Source organism: Cygnus atratus, chromosome 4 (assembly GCF_013377495.2).
Source record: "Cygnus atratus isolate AKBS03 ecotype Queensland, Australia chromosome 4, CAtr_DNAZoo_HiC_assembly, whole genome shotgun sequence".
NCBI classification, from domain to species: domain Eukaryota; kingdom Metazoa; phylum Chordata; class Aves; order Anseriformes; family Anatidae; genus Cygnus; species Cygnus atratus.
Genome location: NC_066365.1, coordinates 28,055,605 through 28,079,851, shown reverse-complemented (window position 1 = coordinate 28,079,851; position 24,247 = coordinate 28,055,605). Strand labels below are relative to the sequence as shown.

The 24,247-nt window shown below is 38.0% G+C and overlaps 2 protein-coding genes across 4 annotated transcripts in view; both read left to right on the top strand.

Annotated features, from left to right (window-relative positions):
• KLHL2 (kelch like family member 2) overlaps positions 1 to 14,847 on the top strand; it is a 58,374-nt gene extending 43,527 nt beyond the window's left edge. For both annotated transcript variants that reach the window (XM_035553402.2, XM_035553383.2), the window contains 10 exons: positions 1,968 to 2,077; positions 3,496 to 3,612; positions 4,581 to 4,730; positions 5,419 to 5,536; positions 6,161 to 6,358; positions 7,117 to 7,218; positions 8,150 to 8,278; positions 12,577 to 12,717; positions 12,893 to 13,036; positions 13,719 to 14,847. In XM_035553402.2, coding sequence (XP_035409295.1) covers positions 1,968 to 2,077; positions 3,496 to 3,612; positions 4,581 to 4,730; positions 5,419 to 5,536; positions 6,161 to 6,358; positions 7,117 to 7,218; positions 8,150 to 8,278; positions 12,577 to 12,717; positions 12,893 to 13,036; positions 13,719 to 13,747 — 1,238 coding nt within the window. In that variant the 3' untranslated portion in view covers positions 13,748 to 14,847. The remainder of the gene's footprint in view (positions 1 to 1,967; positions 2,078 to 3,495; positions 3,613 to 4,580; positions 4,731 to 5,418; positions 5,537 to 6,160; positions 6,359 to 7,116; positions 7,219 to 8,149; positions 8,279 to 12,576; positions 12,718 to 12,892; positions 13,037 to 13,718) is intronic.
• Positions 14,848 to 15,481: 634 nt separating this feature from the next.
• On the top strand, positions 15,482 to 22,962 carry MSMO1 (methylsterol monooxygenase 1). 2 transcript variants are annotated; one of them, XM_035549886.2, is made up of 6 exons: positions 15,482 to 15,618; positions 16,166 to 16,475; positions 17,534 to 17,682; positions 18,515 to 18,641; positions 20,388 to 20,542; positions 22,010 to 22,962. In XM_035549886.2, exons 2-6 carry the CDS (start codon positions 16,221 to 16,223, stop codon positions 22,212 to 22,214), a joined length of 891 nt encoding a protein of 296 aa, XP_035405779.1. In that variant the 5' UTR covers positions 15,482 to 15,618; positions 16,166 to 16,220; the 3' UTR covers positions 22,215 to 22,962. The 2 variants fall into 2 exon arrangements, with proteins under 2 accessions (XP_035405779.1, XP_035405771.1); XM_035549878.2 differs by having other exon boundaries at positions 15,528 to 15,673.
• Positions 22,963 to 24,247: the final 1,285 nt, after the last annotated feature.

Sequence of the window (24,247 nt, the reverse complement as noted above, 5' to 3'; positions counted from 1 at the left end):
TTTCAATTGGCTTCTGCCAAAAGGTTATCTATCAGTCAGTTAAGATGGTCTCCTTGGCAACAAGAAATCTGGTTCTTAAGAGGCAAATGATTTCAACTTACACTCCCACTTTTTTTTTGATGGCTAAAATTTATATAGCAGTCTGCCCTCCTATTCTCCTATTCCAACCCCCCCGCCTTTTTTTTTTTCATTTCATTCAGCTGAGAATTTGTTTCGAGGTATTGCTTGAAAACCTGAGCATGTAGCTATTGACCGAGTAGTTTGTTTTAGCTTCTCCTTTTTTCACTCCTCTTAGCTGTTGGCCATATGCCTTATTTCATGCTTGAAGCACAGAGGCTGGCATCCATTAAAACAATCCTTTAGTTTTTGTTCAAGTACTTTTTTTTTTGATTTATTTATCTTCTCCTACAGTTCTCTTCCTAGCATGAAGACAGAATTCAGCTTTTCAAAGTAATACAACAAATGTAGATTCTCAACTTTCCCTCTTTTTGTTAGGGACTGGATCTCTTCCTGTTCTTTAGAGCATGTCATAAATCTAAATCCCCTTTTGAAATAGAAGGCTTTTGTATATATAAAGTTATCCACGCATTTCTAGTTTATGAACCATATCTTGTTGGATATGATGCAGTGTTGGATTGGCTTTCTCAAGGGAAGATGAATAAAGCTTCTGAGATTTGGATGTGTTTTGCTTCCCCTTTTTGCTTCCCTCTTAACTCAGTTTCTGAGTTCAGTCAGATATGCTGTTTTGTGGGACTGTCACTTAAAATTTGAAGTTTATGATAAAGCTTAATTTATGCAAATTACAGTTTTCAATTTCTATTCGCAATGTGCAAACAGTAAAATTCAGCAGATGTTTATTTCAGTAAGTGTATCTCAGAAAATTCTACTTCAGCTCAATGAACTGCAAATTTGTTATCTGAAAAACAGAGTTGGACATAAAGGACATAAAGATTGGTAAGGGGTAGAACAGTAATGGTAGTGTTACGGAACTCAATAGTACTTCTCATCCTTTCTCTCCCATAGCTTGAAATGCTGCAGAAAGTACTACCTGTCTATCATGATAAGAGAATGCTGCAGAACTGGAGGGACTTGTGGAGATTATGTCTTTATGAATGGAAAAGCTGATTGGATAAGAGAAAAGGCGAGGACTATCTAATTAAAATAGAGATGAAGGATAAAAGGAATAACGAATGATTTTGAGTAGACAGATTGTGGCTTTTCCTGTCATTGTGTTCAGCAGTAGAACATGGTGATATTCACTGAAGACTGATTAATGAATGGCAAACTGTGTGTTAAGTTTAGATGTGGGGTTTTGTTCAAGGAAACAGATTATTGCTGCAGAAAGGTATTAAAGTAAAGAATTTAACAAGGTTCATGGGGGTGGATTGCATCTCACTGAAACTCATTGTTTAGTGAAGTGCTGGTAAGGTAAAATATCATCATTCTGACTACCAGTCTCTATTTTTTCATGATTATATTGAGATTATTATGAGAGGAGGTCTTAGCATATTTACTTCTCATATGTGTTCTTGGACTTTTGTCTGAAGCAATTTATGTTGCTTGTTTGAAGGAACAGGATGCTGAACTAGATAGAGGACAGGAGTTGCCATGCTGCATTAGATTTATCTTTTTATGCTCACTAGTCTTTACTAAAGTTCAAAAAAGCTGTTGTACCCTGAAAAATTCGACTTCTTGATCTGGAAGCATCCTGCATTCTTAAAGTACCTTCACAGAATCCAAGAATGGCTGAGCTTGGCAGGGATTTCTGGGTTTATATTTAAATATAAATGCTGTGTTCGAGACCAAGCTTTAACCTATATAAAATGTATTAAGGTATTGCATCTAAATGTGACAAAATAGCATGCGTATTGAATTGTTTCCCTCTTTTTCCTCTACTGCTGTAATGTTCATTCTTGTATACACATAGTGCTGTATGTTAAGAGTACTATTCTTTTTCCTCCAAACAGAACAGCACTTTTCTGATGTTGTACTTAGTGAAGAATACCTCAATCTCGGTGTAGAGCAGGTGTGCAGTTTGATATCTAGCGACAAACTTACAATTGCCTCAGAAGAGAAGGTAAGACCACCTGTTCCACAGTATTCTTTTTATCCTTTTGTATAAGAGAGTGAGCTTGTTCTTACTGTTTCTGTAGACCGTTTGGATGCATTCTTTGTTTCCTTGGTGAAATTAAGCATGTATTGTGTTTATTTAAAGGATTTATTTCCCCCAAGTGTTGTCAGTTTGATGCTGAAAATTAATTTCCACTCTTAACAATCCTAAAACTGTATTAAATCACATAATCCTCTGTTCCTTGAAAAAACTGAAACTCAGTTGAATGGAAGTTCTCTCTCAGCTTCAGCAGAACAGAGAACACATGATATAAGTCACAGGTTTAACCAACTTATCCCTTGGGATACCAAGGGATAAATAACTTAGAAATAGTAGTTTGAAGAACAAGTATATGCCCTCTACTAACTTCAACGTAAGCACTCCCACAAAGGAATTAAAAATGGGCACTTGTATATGTGGGGCTGTTTAGATTAACTGAACAATATGTGTTGCAAAGGAGATGGCTCAGTAGCTTGGTATAGCCAAACTTAAGTTTGAATATGGCTTGGCTCACCTTTAGCTAGATCTCATCATTTCATTTGTGAAACTGATCTTCAGTGAGGCCAGCAGATGTCCTTGAATCTCTAATGATTTTTCTGTGTAGATGCATTTGTTCTGAGCTTTTGAATCCAGATATTATCAGCTAAAAATACATTGTCTTCCTTTGTCCAAGGAGTATGTAGCTGTACCAACTCTGCTCAAATGAGCCTAAACTGTATTCAAAAGCATGTTTGCATACTGATTTGATGGCTAGATAGTGTTTTGTGCTAAACTCTTCTTTTTATACATTGGAGAAACTCTGAATCTAAGAATGATCTGTCTAACCTGTAATTAGCGAAGTCACATTGCTGTCCCCATAATAATCTGAAGGGCCGGACTGATACAAGCAATGCTACTTCTGTGGAGTATAATTAAAGTTTTAATGCTCAAGCATATGATAAGTTGTTGTGCAATATAGGAGAAACCAGGCTTGGTACTGCTTCTTCTAGTAAGATTCGATGATCAGTCATCTGAGTGATGATGTGGCATGTCAATCCTCCAAGACAGGAAGAAAAATAAGAGAGTTACAATATCTCTGCTGCTTTATTGTTTGTTTACATAGTTTTTATTGGATTTACAGTACTAATGTATTAATTATTGTGTGCATTTTGTCAACCACCCTTGAAACACTAGTAGAAATGTGGTGTAGAAAGAGACTGCCTAATGCATCTTAAGAACTTTTTATTGGATAAATATGCAAATAATGAGAGTTGTAACTGCTAGGGTTTTTTTTTTCTTGCATTAGGAATTGTAGTAAAGTAAAAGCTATTTTTGGGGAGACAGTGATACTTTCATAGTCATGAATCTGTAAGTCAAGGGACTCGCATTTGTTTGTTTTCTGGAAGGTATTTGAAGCGGTGATAGCATGGGTAAACCATGACAAAGATGTAAGGCAGGAGCTAATGGCACGCCTGATGGAGCATGTTCGGCTGCCTTTGCTTTCCCGGGAATATTTAGTTCAGGTAAGCAAAAAGGAATAGTGATTCTTGAGCATGTGAACATTTCTGTTTATATTTTTTTTAATGCCAGGTGAATATTTTTAAATTTAAACAGTGTAATGTATTGTGTTACTGATGGTAAAAATAAACAAGAAACCACCACTACATGTGTGTGCACGTGCACTCTTACAGTCAAATGGGGGATTGCCAAACAGGGGAAGCCACATGCATGTAATTTGTTTGTTCAGGTGACTCCTTGTCATGGCACACTAGTAATTTGAATGATCTAATTTGCTGAGGTCAAGTTACATTTCATTTGTAATATGATCATAGGATAGAATCTTTAAGGTTGGAAAAGACCTTCAGGATCATCTGGTCCAACCATGATGTTTGATACAACACTTAAATTTCAGAATTATATCTAATTAAGTTGGTTAGGACTTAAATGACAATGTACACATTTCTTTACCTGGTTCAGATTGTTATTTATTTTTATTTTTAAAGTTCTGTGACGTCATTTTGACTATTTTGGTGTTAGATCAAATATTTAAGATTAAAAAAAAAATCAGCTCACCATTAACATTGAATGGTTGGTAGGTGTTTAGTTTTAGAAATCTATCTTTGTGATATGAATTTCTTCCACTTTGTTTTTGTTGTTGTTGTGGTTTGTTAAAATCTCCCCTCCACCCCCACCTGCAAGTGTTCTGTACAGTCTTGTATTTGAAAAGTCAAGAAACATCTGATTGTGAGCAGTCTCACTGTTGTCTAACACTGTTTCTTCCACATACTAATTAAGAGAGTCTACATCTCCTGATCAATGACTGCATATTGTCATCACATAAATTTATGTCTAAATGTGGTTAAACTACATTCTAAAAATTCAGTGATATGCATTTGTTCCTGTGATAAAGGATTTATTACACTTCAGATTGTGATTTGTGTTTTACTTCCTTAACATGCTCAGACCTTGTTAAACTTCTATTAACAAACAGAGAGTTGAAGAGGAAATATTGGTTAAGAACAGCAGTGCTTGTAAAGATTACCTCATTGAAGCTATGAAGTATCACTTGCTGCCAACTGAGCAACGAGCATTGATGAAAAGCACTCGAACAAAATTGAGAACGCCTGCTAGCCTTCCAAAAGTAAGACACTTATTTTTTCCAATGTACTTATTTCTTTAAACTCTACTTTAACAGATTTGATGACAGCATTACCATCACTTATTCCAGTAAAAATTTCCATATCGGAATTATTTGTCACAAAAACATAAAAATAAAAAAAAAAATGCACAGATGCTTCTGAGTTGTGGCATTTTATTTTATTTTTTTAGCTAAGTATGATCTTTCCTTCATTTTAGAAGAAAACAAAACAAATGTCTTCTTTCCAATGATCAAGAAGTTTTGTTGTAGTATTATGGCAACTATAATAATGGACTAGGAGACTTCATTCAGCAGATTTAGCACATTTACCTCAAAGGAACCAAAGAAGGCTGTTTTGTGATGGATTTTCACATTTCCTTTGAATATCATAGATAGTGAATTCTCATATCTGCAGTCATACTAGGATGTGAAGATATAGCAGAATCTGCTTCATTCATGGGAGGTCTGCCTAGATTGCTTCCTGCTTTTCTACCTCAAATATTTCATCTAGACACAATAATTTCAAATTGCTTGTATTTTTCAAAAAAAAAAAATAAAAATGAGTTGCCTACTTTACAAGACTCAACTTGCTTATTTAGGAGAACCATCCTTTATTTTTTAAAACTTTTTTTGATCTTTCAGGTGCTCTCATACATATGGAAATAATTAAAAAATATTATCTCCCTTTCAGTTGATGATGGTAGTTGGAGGACAGGCACCAAAGGCAATTCGCAGTGTCGAATGCTATGATTTTAAAGAAGAACGCTGGCATCAGGTGGCTGAGTTGCCTTCCAGAAGATGTAGAGCAGGTACGTAATGCTTCAGAATTAAGGCGTCAATATAAAGCATCCTATGTTCCTTGGAACAGTAATTAAGATACTCATCTGAGAAGGGCAAAGCCTTGACTTCAGTGGTTGTCTTTCAAATTCGAATGACAGTTTTGCTAGTCCGGATCTATACAGGTTTGTTTACTTAATCTTAATTTGTGTTTCATTTTGTAATCTGTAGAATAAACTACTTCTTCACCTGCCATAGATACAGGGGCTAAAAGTACTAAAATATTAATGTGTTATAATAATGAGCAATTTTATTATTAAAATACCTTATTATTAAATTAAATTAGATGAAGAATGTGAAGAAGTGACCACCTGATACTAAAAATGTGAAAATCTTAAAATAGCTGAGATACCTAATCAAGAGGAAATTCTGCAAGCATGATTTTCAGGAGTATGAGACATTTGTAACAAAAAAAACACATCAGAACTTCTAGTACTTAATCTGAAGGGAGTGTGGCTTTATGACACTGTCAAAAGCCTGGGTAGTGAGTACTGTAAACTGTGTCAAGTATCTGCACGTTTAAGATAGTACGGAATAAAATAATTGACAAAGAGAAAAAAAGATGCTCAACTTTCCTCACCATTTTCCTTCTCTAGGAATGGTGTACATGGGAGGCATGGTTTATGCTGTCGGTGGTTTCAATGGTTCTTTGAGAGTTCGCACAGTAGATTCCTATGATCCGGTGAAGGACCAGTGGACAAGTGTTGCTAATATGCAAGACAGGAGAAGCACCCTGGGAGCAGCCGTATTAAATGGACTTCTTTATGCTGTGGGAGGATTTGATGGGAGTACAGGTATTTTGGCCTTTATACACTGCCTATTACTTTTCATTGCTCTTGACATAATTGTATCAAATTTGAATGACTCTTAGCAGTGAGAAAACCAAGCATGAGGGTAGCCTAGCACCTTGTGGTGCAGAACATGCTTTAGTTCTCATATCCTTCCACCCAGTACTGAACAGTGGGCTGTTCTCTCCAATCTAAGACTTTAGGCATCATGACTGGTGAATCTTTGACAAGTTCCCTTTCAGTAGTCCAAGTTCCTACCTCAAGGAACATGTGAGCAGAAAAATTTTCTGGTCTTTTTTGTCCTGTTTGCATATGAAGTATAATTCTGCATTTTCATGTAGTGTAAATAGGATTATGAACAGTGTTCTTTGAACTGTGGGAAGATGTACATACACAGTCCATTCTCTTCACAGATGCATAAAACCTTTTGTGCAGAGATGACCCTTTTCCTTAATAACTATTATTGACGAGCATGTGCATGTATGAGAGAGCATTGTGACTTAGTTAAAAATCTAAAAAAAAAAAAAAAAAAGAATTTTTTCAGAGTACCCCAAAAGCTTTTACTAACTTGCCCATTTTCAGACACCAGGAATATGATGACTGTATTTGACTATCTAAAGGATACCTGTTATGCCTTTTGCATAGTTTTTAACAGTTCTTAAATCAAAATAATTTGAATTTACAGATATGATGAATTTTCTGGAAGGTGGACAGTACATTGCATCTAGATTTGTGGAGCAAATAATGTTATATTGTTTTCACAGGTTTATCATCAGTCGAAGTTTACAACTTAAAGACTAATGAGTGGTTTCATGTAGCTCCAATGAACACAAGAAGAAGTAGTGTTGGAGTAGGTGTTGTTGGAGGTAAGTTGACAAATTATATTAAAAAGGAGGAAGAGAAATGCAATCCTTTACCTTATTATCTTTCCCCGTTTTAGAAAATGTACTTCAGATTTAGGTTTCTACTCAACCTTGACATTCAAATGGTAGGAGAAATACATAATCATTCTACTTTGTTTTGTCAAGCTTTTAGCATAGGTGCTTTAACTTTTTCCAGAGCTTGAACTGTGCATCAGGTGTGTCAGAGGCTAACTGACAAAAAGTGTGCTAACCATGCATGCATGTCAGCAAAGCTAGAGAGCCTGATAGTGATGTAGCACTGCACTGTTGTCAGTTATGTTATCTGTGGCTGACTTTGCTGGTTACATGCTAGAACAATGTCAAGGACAGTGCCAGGAAAACTGCTGACTTTCAAGGGCAACTTGGTGGTGAATAGCTTGGATATTGCTTGCACAATGCAGACGTGGGCTGGCTAATAGCTCCTGAAATGTTTTTAGGCATGTTTTTTTTTTTTTTTTTTAACTGCATAGGAACCACTGCTCTTTCTCATCTGAAAATGCAAACTGTACAGGTAATTTTCATAGGAAATTTTTTGATGTTTCTAGGAAGCCTATCGGTGAACTTCCAATGTTGGACGTACTTGAATTAGTTTGCCTTTGGACAATTCCTAAATTATAAACAGAATGAAGTACCTTTGTATTTCAGCTAGGCAATTCAAAATCTTTTGACTCACGTTGCTTTTGCAAGGTACAGTCTGCCTCTTGCCTTCTAAAAATGACAAGAACCATAGAGCACTATCCTAAACAACTGACAAAAATACAATCTCACTATAACTGATTGATGACAGGTACTGAGTAGTAGCAAATTCAGAAAACAATGATTTCCCCTCTGCATGTGTGACAGTACAGTCTGTGTGCATCAGAAATTTGCAGATTTCTGTTGGTTACCCTTCTAGGTAAACTGTATGCTGTTGGGGGCTACGATGGGGCATCGCGTCAGTGCCTTAGTTCAGTCGAATGCTATGATGCCAATACAAATGAGTGGAGCTATGTTGCAGAAATGAGCACTAGACGGAGTGGAGCAGGTGGGTGAACAAGACTCAGTGATCATAGTAAAAGTGAAACAGATTTGTGGTTTTAAAATTTATCTGAAAATGTAAAAGGTAAGCTAAAGTCTGAGGCTTAATGGAATGTGCTAGCCTTAAATGGCTGACATATTGTAGGTTATAAATACAAAACTTCCTACAGAGTAAGATTCAGTTTGCTGATAGTAGATATCTTTCCTTGCTTTCCCATACTTTCAATATTCCTTTTCTTCCCATACCTTCTGATGTTGTAAACATATAAATGAATATGCATGGATTGTAACAATGTAGTATCTGCTAAATACTGAATTATCAAAATCTAGATGTTCAGGATGAGAAAATGTTATGTCTTCAAAGATGTCTCTTTGCAAGTATAGGTCTGATTTTTCTAGTAGTGTTTTCAGGTGGACTTTACATGTGAATTGTGACTAGATTTCCAGCTCCTTGAACGACTTGTTTTGCATTCTGATTCACTGCAGGAAATTTTGTCCTTGTTCATTCTTAAGTTTGTATTACTGGTTTCATCTTATTACTTCCACTTATGTACCCTTTGTTTCATCTTCAGTAATTCTTCTCATCACCTGATGTTTACATCCTTTGGATATGTATAGGCTACTACATGTTATCCTTCCTTATCGTTTAGCCAAGGTATATCCATTTACTTCTTTTATAATCTTAAAAATCCCTTCTGTATTTTTATATATTTTTTTTCCTCTTGGGATTCTGAGTATGCATATTTCTCTTCAGAGACATCAAAAGTGCCTGTGGTATTCTGCTCTTGTTTAATGAAATGTTATTTCCAGAGCTCCAAATCGACGTTAGCGTTTTCATTATCTATTATGGATGCAAGTCTTATTTACTGTTCGCTGTCCTCTATTTGTCTTTTGGTACTTCAGGTTTTTTCAACTTGCTGAATTTATTTCTCTAGATGCATTCACACGAACTTTTTCAAGTCATGTTACATGATTACATGATATTATTTTTCTACATTTATTTTTTTTCAGTTGTTTAGATTACTTTTTTGCCAAGTACTCAGTGGTGCTTTTTAGCAACACCTGTCAAATATCACCGGATTGTTAACGTGCTTCAAAATTGGAAGAGATGTTGCTACAAATAAAACTGGAGGGACTTCCAGGACACTCTGTACATGACTGATACCTATCCCAGCTTTACATTATTATAATGCCTCTCATTATTCTTTATTTATCAACTCTGAGTAGTTTTTAATATGCACAATAATGTTTAAAGTCAGTCCAAATTATTTCAGTAGGTTTTACGTGACAGTAACTAAAATTAAAATACTTAGTTGGTGATATTTCAGTTAACATCCTTACAAAATCAGCAAGCTGATAGGTCTCTTATTGCTAAAAATTAACATTTTGATTGTTTTTAAATGAAAAACATCCCATTAATAAAGGAAGCACGATATGGTGCATCTTGATAAAACAGGGTTGTCTTGTGAAACTTCTAGTTCAGTTTGTGTATCTTGTTAATAAATGCTGGATTAAAAAACAGCCAGAGCTGCAGTAAGGCAGTTGTCTAATATTGGCAAGTTTTGAGGAAAATGTTTACATAAAATGGGCAAATTACTTGAATCATCGTAAAGACAAATAGTGTTGTTTGGTTCTGACAAAGGTTCATTTTGCAATCTGCCAGCAATCCTGTTTTCTCTCTCTTAAAAAATGAAAAAAAGGTCCTATACTAGATATTTGACTTTTTTTTTTTTGATGTTGAGTTAATTCTACAAGCCTAAAATGTAGTGCCTTAGATAAAATAACTACAGGGATCTTTCTGCCGCTCTTCCCTATTCACTTGCCCTACAGTTCAGGACCGTGGCTGTTTACTCAGCTCTGCTGCTGTTTAAAAAAGAAATGGAGAGGAAAAAGGTAAATCTAGTCAGTTATTTCAGGTTCATATAATTGAGGAAAAGAATCAATATTCAGAGTGCCACTCTGTTAAATACATGGAACATTTTATTTGTACTTGGGGGAGGAGGGGGTGGTAATGTGAAAATCATGACTGTTGACTGAGCTTGGCTGTAGCCGCCAGATACCTCAAAACACTAGGACTGTTTCACCTGGCAGCAGTCCTGGTGTTGGACTAGTAGGTACCAACTAAAGATAATTTTGTTTCCTGCGTTAAAACTATGTATCTCTGGTCATCTCCAGGAATTTAGACCCATCTATTCTGTTCCTACTGCTCCATCTTCTTTCAAAAGCAACTTCAGAGGTTAACCCTCAGTTACTCTTCTTTAGTACCAATTGCATCTCAGTTGATCAGTACGGGGACAGATCTGTTTCTAGCAACGTGTTGGGATGAGGAACCTCAGATCCAGATATAGGCCATTTGGGAGGGATGAGACAGATAAGGCAGGGCCCTAAAAAATGGGCAGGAAAGAAAAGGAACAGAGGAGAACTCAGACAGCAACAAGAAGATACAGATGGAAGGAGTAAGAAATAAGGTAGGGCTTGGAACCTGAGTGTCGGATTAAGGGAGAATGAAGAAACCAAGAAATGAAGAATGTTACTAAAAATAAGGATCTGCCAAATAAAAAATGGCAATGTAGCAGAAGGAAAACTATATGCACTAAATAGGAAGGTCAGTAATTATACAGGGGAAAAAAAACACATACAAAACCACAAAAAACAGGTGGGGAAGAAAAATAACAATGAAGCACATTCTTTTACTTATCTACTTGATTTATATCACATCACACATTTAAACTAAAAATCGTAGCTCTCTTTCTATCTCTGTAATGTTTAATGCTACAAAAGATGAATGTTGTATTATCCTGTCGAATAAAGTGAGATCAGAGTGGGAGAAAGAAAAGCTGTCAAACTGTTCTGTGACATGATAGCTAGAAATAATAGCAATCACAGAGGAGTTAAATTAACTGGGATGGATACAGGGAAATATCACTACTCAATGTCACTGATGAAGCTTTAGATAGCATGATTTATAAATCAGTGTCATACTAAGAAGCTATTTTTCAGATTTGTAGTACCAATTAACTCTTCCATGTTTACTTCCCCTTTTCTTTTAGTTATTGAAATCTGTCCTTTTAGTAAGATAATTTAATTATTTCATCAGGAGTCATTTCTCTTCCCATATAGGAGTGGCCCATAAACACAATCTAAGTGATACATTTTCAGAGATGTTTCAGCTGGCTTTTAAGGTCTGGGAGCTTTTTTTTTTTTTAACCCAGCATTTTTTTTACTCTGAAAGTCTGAAAACTTTGTACTCTGAAAGTACAAAACTGATGTTTTGTATTCATATTTGCTGTTTCCCTTACTTTTCAATAGAGATTTTAAGCAGTGCCCTTTCCACAGAGCCCTTTAAGAACTAATTAAATAATTCACAAATCTGTATCTCATGCTTTGAGTTTCATAATCTTAAATATGGACAAGTATTTCCCAACGTACTTTCATAGTAGTGATGTTTAATTGTCTTTGTTGTCCATCACTCACAGTTTTAATGCCAAAATATTCCACTTCTGCAGCCTGTTATGCTTGGGTTATAATAGTGCATTATAAAGCGAGGAATAAATAAACAGGCCTTCCTTTTTGTTTCCCGTTGCCATCTTGTCCATACGTGCTGCCTAACTGGCAAGTAGATCTTGACTAGCCTTATTTGTTCCTTCATCCCAAGCTTGTATATTGGTTAAACAAAAAACCCCCAATCCTTTTATTGTAAAGTAAAGGAGACATAAAATATACTTTTGAGTATTTTGATCATTGAAGCTTGGTTCAAGGAAGTTTGGTGTCTTCCAGATCTGGAGGAGGAAGGTACTCACTATAATTGTTCACATATGTTTCATATATGTTTATAAGGTATTCCAGCACTTCAGTGGAAACAATCCTATTGTTTAATGTCTGTGCATTCAGTTTTTATCCTCCATAGTGCATAGCTCTTATTTTCTAAAAATTCACTTATGCTTTATCATATTGTCAAATTGCCATATGCTGCCCGAGCATACTTTGTCATTTACTGTCATTTCTAATTAGTCCTAAATTTCAACAGTCCTCGTTTTCCTGCAAATTTATTTATTTTTGTCCAAAGTTTTCTTAATGTTGTGTTGCAGAACAGCTCTGGTCATTGTATGCTGCAACTGTATTGGGCATGCAGGACATTTTTATCAGTGTCTTGCTTTAGTTGCTTTAATGTATCCTCACTCAAATGTCTTGTGAAATAGTTCCCAACATTGGGTGAAGGTTTTATGTTAGTGGATGTATTTGTTGTTTCTTTGTATCAGTCAAACCATACTCCAGTTAATTTTGAGTATTTTCATATATTCACAGGTGTTGGTGTGTTAAACAATTTATTGTATGCGGTAGGTGGTCATGATGGTCCTTTGGTAAGAAAAAGCGTGGAAGTGTTTGATCCTGTCACCAGTACATGGAAGCAGGTTGCGGATATGAACATGTGCAGAAGGAATGCAGGTATACGCAGCAATTACTTCAAAATACCAGTGGTATCATTTGGTGCAAATGGCATGTTCCTTTTCCTTTAAATGGATTTCTGCTGCTTTGATGATGTCACAGCATAGAAATCATGATTTAATGAGGGGAACAATCCAAATATTAATTTTCCCAATTGGTTTCCTGTCTTCTTTAGGTGTTTGTGCTGTAAATGGTCTCTTGTATGTAGTTGGAGGAGATGATGGTTCCTGTAATTTATCAACAGTGGAATATTATAATCCAACAACTGATAAATGGACAGTTGTGTCATCTTGTATGAGTACAGGAAGAAGCTATGCAGGTAATGTATTTTTTTTTAAACGGGCTTTTTACAATATGTTGAAGAGTAGCTGCGATATTTGGCAAAATATTCAAACCAAGTACTGTCTAAAATAAAACCTAAGATACTAGAATGGGTATGAAGAATCTGCTGGTTCTTTGAATGATGAATTCAAACAACTATTCACTAAAATGAAAAAGGTATTAAGCTGTATTCAAGAGGGATTTAGCATGTAAGTGATGAGTCAGAAAGAAGATTGTAGTGTGACCAGTTTTTTTTTTTTTTTTTTTTTTTTTTTAAAACAAGAGCTTTGCAATTGTGTCTCAATCTGCGGGGGTCCAATTCTGAAGTTCTTTGTGGGGATTTGCTATTTAGAAAATGAGAGTTGTTTCAGGCATCTTTTCCTTTAATAACTGCAGTCTCTCAAATGAGTTAAGTTTATGTAAAAGATATATTAACTGTAAGGGTAAGTAGAGTTGAGCAATGGCTGATTTTTTTTTCAAATCATAGAAACTTTCAAAAACACTGCATTGATTCAGACAACTTTCTGTCAGATAAATTATGGAAAATATGAAAACTTGATGCTGATGTGCTGTTTTGCAATCCTATGCTAGTTGCAGTATATTATTGACTTTGATATTCTTAAATTTTTTTTTTTGAAAATACTACCTAAAGATTTATGCCTTTTTTTTCCTCACTCTAGGTGTTACAGTTATTGACAAACCATTATGATCAGTAAAGGGATTTTCAACTTGATTATGCACTAGAAGCAGTCTTCAACAAGTGTATTTGAAGTGACTGAGTATCTAAGCACTTCTCTACTTGTAGCTGCACCTTGAGTCACAGTGGAAGACGTGACTGTCTACAATTACAGATGACGGATGATGAAGATTACTCTAGGTAGAAGCAATGCGTAGGATTATTCTGCGGTTGAACAGGAGCTGATTGAATTTTTCGAAGTCTAGTGGACCATTTCTTTTTTTTTTTTTTATTGCAAGGTCTTCAAACACAAAAGCCACTTTCATAAGGACTGACTTGTGTCAGTCATGACTGAGAAACAGATCGTCAGTGAAGAATGGTGTGTATTCTGGTGAAAGTAAATTTTTGTCTTATTTTTTCCAGAGACTAATAAATGTATTTAAAGAAATGAACCGTCAGTCTTCATAGTAGGTATCGAATCCCACCTCAGTAATTCAAGCTGGCATGGGGTAAACTTGTTTCCTTTTATAAAACTTTTGTTACATAATTATAATACGTGCATTATGTATGTGTGAGCATAAGTTGCTTTCTATTGAAGTTCTTCAAAACCTGATTTTATTATTTAAAATTTGGCAGAGTACTTTGAATATGCCGGTACTATGTTGTAAAACAGAGTTGTATTTTTTGATATTTAACAATGCTTAACACTACTAATTCCCACTGAAGGAGATCAGAGATGGCATATCGATTCTTGAACAGGTGTAATTTCAAGATCTTTTTAATAAAAATGTCGTCTGTACTTACGATTTTTTTTCTGTTCAATTTTGGTCACATTTAAATGTAACTTCTTTCTTAACTTTTTATGCAAAAGGCAATTTGGCATGAAAATAACTGAAAATTTATAATGAATGTATGAAATTAAGTTGAAACTTGCATGGTACTAAGGTCTATTTATGCGTGTAACCTTAGCTTCTGTTACCTAATATGTGCATATACTGTTATGTGGCCACGCTCTTTAGAGCAGCTGACTTTGATTTGTTCCTGGATGGCCTCCTTTTAACATGACCAAAGTTATTGTCATATCCGAGATATTTTCTTCAAATAAAAATTTGTATTTTGTTTCCTAATGCCAACACTTTGCTTAAAGCTTTCTTTGTTGACACGAGCCTCAAAACCACTCTGCTATCACCGAAGAGAGGTCAGGGGAGAGACCACCTCAGGGGAATTAGTGGTAAGGCTTTGGGCTGGGACGTGTGGTGCTGTTTGATGCTGAAAGCTGTGTTTGTGCCACTTTTGGGACTGTGTAAGTTCCTGTGGAGGAACTACGTGCGCAGTGCCAGCAGCCTGATGGCTGAGCCATGGTTGAGGCCACGAGCTCAGCGGCTGCTCGCCTACGCCCGGGGGTTTGCGGTGTAGCCACCACCCCTCCATTGCTCTGCGGGGCGTGGGGGAGGCTCCGAGCCCCGCCCGTGCCCCGCGACCTCCCCGCAGCGGCAGCAGGGGCCCGGCGGCCTCCCCTCGCCCTCCCCTGGCGCTGCCTCCCCACGCGCCATTACAGAGGGGGCGGGGCCTGACACAAAGGGGCGTGGCTTCTCCCGCCCCGCCCCTCCCGCCTCTGCGCAGCAGCGGGCCCCGTCCCCTCCCCATCACGTCGTTGACGTCACCCGCCGTCCCGCCCGTCTCATTGGCCGCGCGCCGCGGTCTCACTATCCTCACTCCACGCCTTCGGCCAATCGCTGCCCGCGCGCGGCGGCCGCCTCCCGTCCCTCCTGACGCCTGACTCTCCGCCGCTGCCGCCGGCCAGCCAATGGGCGCCGCGCCGGGGGTTACCCCGCGGCCAATGGGCGGGCGCGCTTGAGGAGCCGGCGGGCGCGGCGCTTGTTATTGCTGCCGGCGGCGCCGAGGTGAGGGGCCAGGGGGCTGCGGGAGCGAGGGACCCGCGTTCGAGTCCCGCTGCGGGTGAGCGGGGCCGCTGCGGGGGAGCGCGGCGCGGGGCCGCGGCTGGGTCTGAGCCGGGGCCTCGGGTGGGCGGCGGAGGGGGCCGGGGGCCGGGCACCGCATGTGGGGACCCCGCTGGGGTGGGTGGGTGGCAGGGAGCCCCGTGCCTGCAGCCTGGGGCCGGCCGCCATGCCGGGGTTGCCCGGGATAACGTCATTTGTGAGCCTCGTCTGGACCTCTCGTTGCTGCTGTAGTACAGTATTTAATTAATTGTGTCTTATTATGGGTGACAACAACGAAAATGTGTCTTCATCCATTGCTCAAATCTCAAAGTCTGAGGGACAGTCGCCTCCCAAACCGACCTCAACCTTGCTTCACTTACACCGTTCTCTAGAAATAACATCGGCCTTTCCCCTCCCCTCCCCGCTTTTACCCTCAAGGTGATCAACAACCGAGGTAACGATTTTTCCGAAGGTTAACTGCTATCTGTTCCATTCTCCTCAAAATTTTCAGGTTGCTCGCCGAGAGCTGTGGAGGAAGGGTGACTGTGATGGTCTGTGCCTGAGCAATGGCAACGAACGACAGCGTTAACATCTTGAACTCTGCCTATCTGGCGGTGGAATACATAGACTCTTTCCTGCCTGACAACCCCCTGCAGCAGCCGTTTAAAAATGCTTGGAACTACATGCTGGACAACTACACCAAGTTCCAGATTGCGACCTGGGGGTCGCTTATAGTTCATGAAGCTTCGTACTTCTTGCTATGCGTACCCGGATTTGTCTTTCAGTTTATACCGTACATGCAAAAGTATAAAATTCAACAGGTGAGATAGGGTTGTGATGTTGATGTTGCCTGATTTGTCATGGAACGTGTAAAGTAGGACATAGGGCTGCAGTTAGCTTCCAGTTTATATGAATGCATTTGTCTCTATCACTATGGGCAACCTGGAAATGAGAGAGAAAAATTACACCGTTTGTGAGGAGATGAACATAAGGAGATTTGGAGAAGCAAAGGAGTTTTTTTTAGGGAGGGTGATCGGTCCATTGTGGTGGTATAGAGAGAACAAGGTATGTCAGTCTGTGTGGTTACCAAGTTAAATTTTCTCCAAGTAAATTCAACAGGGGAAGGTACAGTGGGATTGCAATATCTGTTGGTAGAGATGAGCCTTAGTATTTTGAAGGAATTGTATGTTGTGCTTATTTGCTAGCAAGTGTTCCTTTTGAAATATGTCAGTGCACATGTTCATGATTTTGAAGTATTTTAATGATGGAGAAAGTCTAGAACAGACTGCACGCTCTTAATTGGGTTTTGCTTATTAATGAGAAGCAAAGGCGCACCTGGCATCTAAAGGTGATTGTCTTCCCCAGCTTCTTTGTAATATTAATTGGAAAGGAAATAGTACCCGTTCCTGAAATTACTGTGATACTTGGTAAAATGTCTCCCTGCAAAAACTATTTTTTCAAGACAGGGTATTTCTTCACAAGCTTTTATCTTCAACTCATCTTTGTATTCTTTAAGCTATGGAAATACTTCGTGTGGCGTGAAGAAGAAAAGTTAACGTATATTTGTGTTAAATTGTTGAATCTGAAATGTTCTTCCTAATTACAAATAGTGGGTTAACAAAAACAATTTGAGGTGACTGGCGAAGACAGCTTCTGGTAATAGAAACTTTTTACAAGAAGCTAGCTTAGAAAAACGAGAGCCTTCAATGAAACTGAATGTAGTCCCATGTAATTTGTATTACCTGCGTTAATGTGTGTCATGAAGGACCTGCTACTCACCTGTTAAGGTGAAATGAAACTGCCTCTGAAATAATTTTTGCAGCACGTCAGTTATGCGCAATAGAAGTGCCTAACACAACTGATTGTTTTCTCTTCTTAGGATAAACCAGAAACGTGGGAAAAACAGTGGAAGTGTTTCAAAACGCTTCTCTTCAATCACTTTTTCATTCAACTTCCTCTAATTTGTGGCACCTATTACTTCACAGAGTATTTTAACATTCCATATGAATGGGAGCAAATGCCTAGATGGTAGGTAGATGTTTCACTTATGTTCATGCTGAATGGGGAGTACAGTTATATATTTAACAAATACTGTGTGATGAAGTTGATGATGATGCTAACATAACTTTTTTGGCTAACAGACTGTGTTTGCTAATCACTCCACAGGCTTATCTGCTGTACAGCTTAGTAGATTTTTTTTTAAGTGGCCCCAAATTGTTCTGGTGTTTGGAGAAGAAAGGAAATTAGGAGGGAGTTTATGGAAGCAAAGGAAGGTTTATAATGGTTTGGTGTAAATGTTCGACTTTTTCATAATCTAACTTTTTTTTTGATTCTCAGTGGTTCCTCCTAAGTGTTTCTTTCCCCCCACCTTGTTTTATTTCATAGCAGCAGTGTATCCTTCCAGGGAGAGGAACCTGTTCCACATTCCCCTTTTTTGCCCTAAACTGTTGAGATACTTAAGAAAAGAAAAAAAAGTTATACCCTCCTTCCCCCCAGTAGTAGTTCTTTATAATAGAAGATCATCTTTCTTAGAGTTATCTTCTATCTGGTTTAGATAGCTGATATGGTTTCTATATCTAGGTCTTACACACACTGTGGATTTTTGTTACTGACCGTATGTGTAATATTGAAATGGCAGCTTGCTATGCTGCGTGTTAGCTCCAGCATGCCAACAGATGAGCTGATAGGTACGAGGACTAACGTGTATTTTTATGTAAAAAGGTAGCATCAATGCACTGTTAGTCAGTCAGAAACATACATAAACATTTCTTAGCCCTATTAGTGTGTAAACTATTTCATGTTTCAAGACTGCATCTGCTAGTGTATTCTGCAGCTAATACCTCTTTCTATTTTTTTAAAGGTACGTTCTGCTTGCCCAGTGTTTCGGATGTGCAGTGATTGAGGATGCCTGGCACTACTTCCTGCATAGATTGCTGCATCACAAGAGAATATACAAGTACATCCATAAGGTTCATCATGAGTTTGTAGTATGTATTCCTTGATTTTTTTTAATTGTTTTTAGTATATGCAGACTCATACAGTTTGTTTAAAGAGTTTATGTTGCAGACTTAAGAGTTTTACATCCTTCTGACAGGGAGATTGATGTCTTTTCCTGAGCCATTTGTCAAAACAGTCATCCATTTTGTTTCTGAAATCACCTCCTGTAATTTTATTTCATTTATGAGAACGATAGGGTGCCCTCAGTTCTTGCTGAAGTTTAGTCCTATCTGTTGAGCTGGGGGAAAGCAAGCTTTTAAAAACCTATTATAAGCCTGCTTGTTAGGGGAAGAGGAAATGGTAGGTTTCTGGCTTTGTTTGTCAGTTTTCCACCCCTTGGGCATCATCCAGAGCGCAGCAACCCTCAGAATGCTGTCCACACAGGCTGCTCCTGCACTGCCTGGGTGCCCACATCACCTGGGCAGCGCACTTGATTCGGGGGAGGATCGTAGCTCTGGAAGCAGTATAGGTAATCGTGTGATACTGCATTGGGAACACAGTGCTCCCAGTACAGAGATGTCTGGGTGGTTCTGCATTTATCGGCATTGAAGCTGACAGTGAGCACAAGGTAATGAGCCGTGCTTGACTGGAGGTGGCACTGTGCTGAGCTTACACGGTGTAGGTAATACCTAGTTAATACCTGTCTGGTTCGGTGGCACTGTTTCTGGAGCACAGGGCTCAGTGCTACTGTTTGCCTAGAGCTGTGTTGCAGCACATAAGCTGTACCGTGCTAGATGTAAACTGCAGGCTGCTGTGTCGGGGGTGCTTTGTACAGGCTGCACATAATAAAGAAATTTGGTATGGATTTGCGCATGCAGACGCATCCGTGTATGTACGTCTGCTGCAGCAGCTACTGTTCTCCTCTTTCTCGTGGCAGCCCCTCAGGTTTCTAGCAGGAGCAGATTCTGGCTGGTGTTCTTGTGTATCCTACAGTTCCTACAGAAGCGATCTGTAGGCTAATGGCTGTTTCACTAAATAACTTTCCCTGACAATAAAAGCTGATTACTTCTAAACCATCCTTAAGCCAATTGGTGGACTTTATTTTTTTTCTTCCAATAGCCTAATGTTGAAGGTGTAACTTTCGCTTTTTTTTTTTTTTTTAAATTATCTTTCTATAACAGTTCCACTGTTGAAAACTCAGTGAAATTTCTTTCCTGGTAAATCAAATATAGGAATGACTGGTGTATATACAAGAAAAGTTTTTTAGATTTCATAATAACATTTTCTATGATAAGAGTTTATTTAAAAGAAATTATCTTTTTTTTTTTTTAAATATTTATATTTTAAATAACCTTCCAAGTGAATCCTGATGCTGAGATGCTGAGAGTATTTTGGCTTCCTTCTGCTTTGTTCTGCTTCCAAGACTGGATGTATAGCAAAGCTGATGGGAGCTTGCCAAACACTTCAATATTCCTGAAATAACTCTTTGGCCTGGGGTCGTGATAAGCCTAAACAAAAGCTTTTGACTTTAATAGTGAAGTGCTTGGAATTGCTACCGTTGGAATCGAAGTCATTACGAACTTGGAATACTGCTCTCCTGGTTTGCCAAGGGGGAGCTGAACACTTGGGTTAAGGCCTGTGCTCAATCAGACCACGTCCTTTTCCCACAGCATTATTCTGCTTTTCCTTCTGGAGTCCTGTGGGGAAGGGGAGAGTACCACAGAATGGTGATGCTGATTTGGGGGTGTAGAACATTGAAAATGGTGACAGTTTTCCTGTCTGTTATCTTTTTGTAGTCTCCTTTTGGAATGCAAGCAGAATATGCACATCCTCTGGAAACGCTTATCCTCGGAACTGGCTTTTTCATTGGAATTGTTGTTTTCTGCAACCATGTGATTCTTCTCTGGGCATGGGTAATATGCCGCTTGATGGAAACCATTGATGTACACAGGTGAAATCCTCGTTGCTTTTTTAATAGTTTTACTTTTCCCTGTGTCTCTTTTAAGCTTTACTGTTTGTTTTGTACTGAAATGCCTTTATGCATCGTACAAAGAATAACAGTCTGAACAGTTATACTGTCTTCTATTTTTGACGTAAGTATTGTCTGCAAATCTTGTTGATTAAAAGAGTACTACAGACCATTAGTCAGATCATCCTGAGGAGGGTTTCAGGAGTTAGGTGTCTTATTAGGCTGTCTGGCTCTAGATGTTAGGTGTACGGTTGATCTTAGGCATATTAGAATGTCAAAAATCAATTACAGAACATGATGCTCCAGCCAAGAGCTTTTTAGTGCTTTGTCGCTGGATAAGAGAAACTTCAGGCTATACAACTGACCATCTTAAAAGTAAAAAAAAACTCCTTTTATTTCTTTATGGTAGATGTGAAGGACAAGACTACTCATCTGTGTAGTAAAATTGACTTCTTTCAAATTTGGCTCCAAAATGGTAATGCAAATCCAAGAAGGCTTAGTTGGGTTAATCTGCAAATGAATGACCTTTTCTTTTTTGTGTCCAAGGGGAAAGAGTTCACTTTTGAAATGTTAGCATCACACTTGACCTTGTGCCTGTAAATACATTATGAAGCATATAGTGTCGTATTGTAAGCTGTGTCAAGTGTTTTTGTGGAACATGAGCTAATAACTGGCTCACTGTACAAATCATTGCCAATTTAGGAGTCTGTTGGGCAAAGTGAGAAGTGTATGTTGTGACATACCAAAGTAATTCGTGCAGAGTATCAGTCTTTGACAATTATAATGGTGGTTTGTTGTCCATATGGGGTGTTCATAACAAATTGCCTCATGCTCTCCCCACTAGGTGGTGGTAAGGTGTTTCCATTGCTCCTAAGCAAGACCTGAAATCCCTGTAAAGCAAACTCTTCTGGTTTTAATATTATTTTAATTTTGTATTTTGAGTTTTAGACACTTGAAGAACATGCAGTAAGCAGAAAATGATTAAGAGCAGGAATATGACAACTGTAGATGATTTGAGCTGCTGTTTGATGAGCAGATGAGCAGATTGGTGTTTATAGCTTGCTGTCACTAAGATTTTGGTTTTTGTTCTGCTTTCCTAACATCACTCTTGAGCCAGTTAAATCCACTAAGGCCAGTGGGAAGTCAGTCACTCTGATATCCTAGGTGTCGTGGTTTAGATTTTTTGTGTTGCTTAGAAAGCTGAGCTAAAAAGGTCACTGAGTGCCAAAGCTGTTGTGGGATAGTTAACAGAAGCATTTGCCTAAGATAGGAGGGGATTTTGTTTTCCTGTTGAGCTAGTGTTCAAGTGATTTATTTTATGAAGTCCTAAAGCAAAGTTCTTTGATATCCTACAAAGGACAAGTTAGTGTCTGTATTATGTGGTTTATATCTGGGAAGAATCCTTACTATAATTGCCTTTTTTTTTTTTTTTTTTTCTCCCCTCCACAGTGGCTATGATGTTCCACTGAACCCTCTTCATTTGGTGCCTTTCTATGCTGGGGCCCGTTTTCATGATTTCCATCACATGAACTTTATCGGCAATTATGCTTCAACCTTCACGTGGTGGGACAGAATCTTTGGCACAGACTCTCAATTCATTGCCTATAAAGAAAAAGAGAAGAAGCAGCAGCTCATGACGAAGAAGGCTAACTAAAAATCCAGTGTAAAAATTCTGATGCTAATACTGGTAGTCAACTTTTGCTTTTCTTTAAAGCAAAATAGTGATCGGGTATTAAGCAGAAATCATGTTCCTTGGCTACTAAGTGGTAGGGAAAAAAATGCTAATTAAATTGCAGTATCTTCCTAATGGGAATGCTTTCTATTTTGTATGTAAGTACTGCATATATTTTAACTACAGATTTAAAGAAGATGCAAAAAAACTGAGATGACTCGTGTCTGTCCGTTTTTTTTGCAAAAATTATTCAGTTTTATCTTTAAAGTTTCCCACTTTGGTTCCAGGTAGAACTGTACACATACTCTAAAATTGAACTTAATTTTTTAAAATATAGATACTTAAATTTGTAATATCAAATAGAACGTTAACTGGTATCATCACTGTATTTAAATATTGGGTCCAATTTGCTTTAAACCAAAACATCTGTTAATAAGAAGCTTGGACAGGCCGTTTGCACACTGGATAATGCGAACTGTATATATGAGAATACCTATCAAGACATGAGTTAGCAGACATTCCTGATCTAGACTTACTGTTTTTTTTTTTAGATTACAAATAAAAAGAATAGAAGTTTTTATTTGAACAAACTGTTTTTGCTGCTCTCTGAAGTTACTCTGTCAGTGTACTTAGCATTTACATTACATTCTTTTCTGTGTTGTAATTTGCTGAACTGACTTGTTGCTATATTTGCACTTGTGACTGATGAAATAAATGTGGTTTGGTTTGATACGTGTATTATACTTTTCATGTGAATACAAAACTGGCGAAGAACACGTAGGATATAGTGTTTTACTTTGTTGATCTCTTCTATAAAGGAAGCGTTACTTCTATCGTCTAAATAGTTTACGGGTAGAACTTGTACAGAGACAGCAATAAGAAATGGAAACAGAGCATCTTGTAAGTTCTGCTGGTTTGTGTTTTGAGGGACTTGAATACTTGGACCTATTCAGTGTAGCCACAACTTCTGGGACAAGTGCATTTTCAAATTAAGCTATAGCTTTCACAAACCAGTATCTTAACATCTACTACTCGAGTTGCACTAGTAGTAGAAACAGTTTTCTAATATTGTTGAATCTACTCTCTAAACATGTCTGCTGCACAGGAAACAACGGTGGAAGCATTTAAAAAGGGCTTAAAGCCTTATAAACATCTTGCACCTTGTATTTTAATGTCTGATGCTTTTCAGATTTCAAATGTCGTTTCATTTACTCTATAACTTCTTTAGAGATGCTTGCAGGTTTTTTTCCATGCTCGAGACCACCTGAATCTTGATGCTGCTTCACATACAGTCCACTGTAATCCTGTAAAGTTGTTAAAACCATAGAAGTGCAGATCAGATCAGGCTTCTAACAAAAAAAAAAAAGAAATGTTAATGATATTCAAACAGTGATTGAAATAATACTTGAGGTGTAGGAGTATTTCAGATTACTCTTCTGGGTGTTGTGCTGTGGAACCTTTTACTAAAAAACATGTAACCTTTTACTTCTGTCTCTATCCCTGCTGAAATATGGTGTTCTCCCTTTCTCCCCTTTCCTCTGAAAGAAAGCAAAAGTACTTAGCCGTGGCAGGTGAGTGAAAGTTGAAAACCCAGTATTGTTCAGTTTTTAGCACAGACCTAAGACTTCCTGAATCCATATGTACTACCAGCCTGAAATCTCCATGGTGGAAGCAACCTCTTTAATCCGGTTTCAAAGACTGCCTTTATCCCCTTTGTCAACTCCCACTCTCATCCTGCAGCTGCAGCTATGCTTAGCCTTACTGTATTGAACTCCTAGCCTAAAAATACAAGGAGCTCTCAGTGCTTCAGATTTTCCTTGTATACGTGATTCTATTCATTGATTCTTAGCCCATTGGTCTGTGCCTGTACATACGCTGTCACATTATGTATGACTATGAGCCAATTGCTTAAATACTCCAGTAAAGTTACTTGTAAAAGCTTGTCTCATCAACTGTTGGAGAGCTCAATCACAGCAGTAAAAATCTGTGATGACAACTGAAGTTGTAATGTAAAT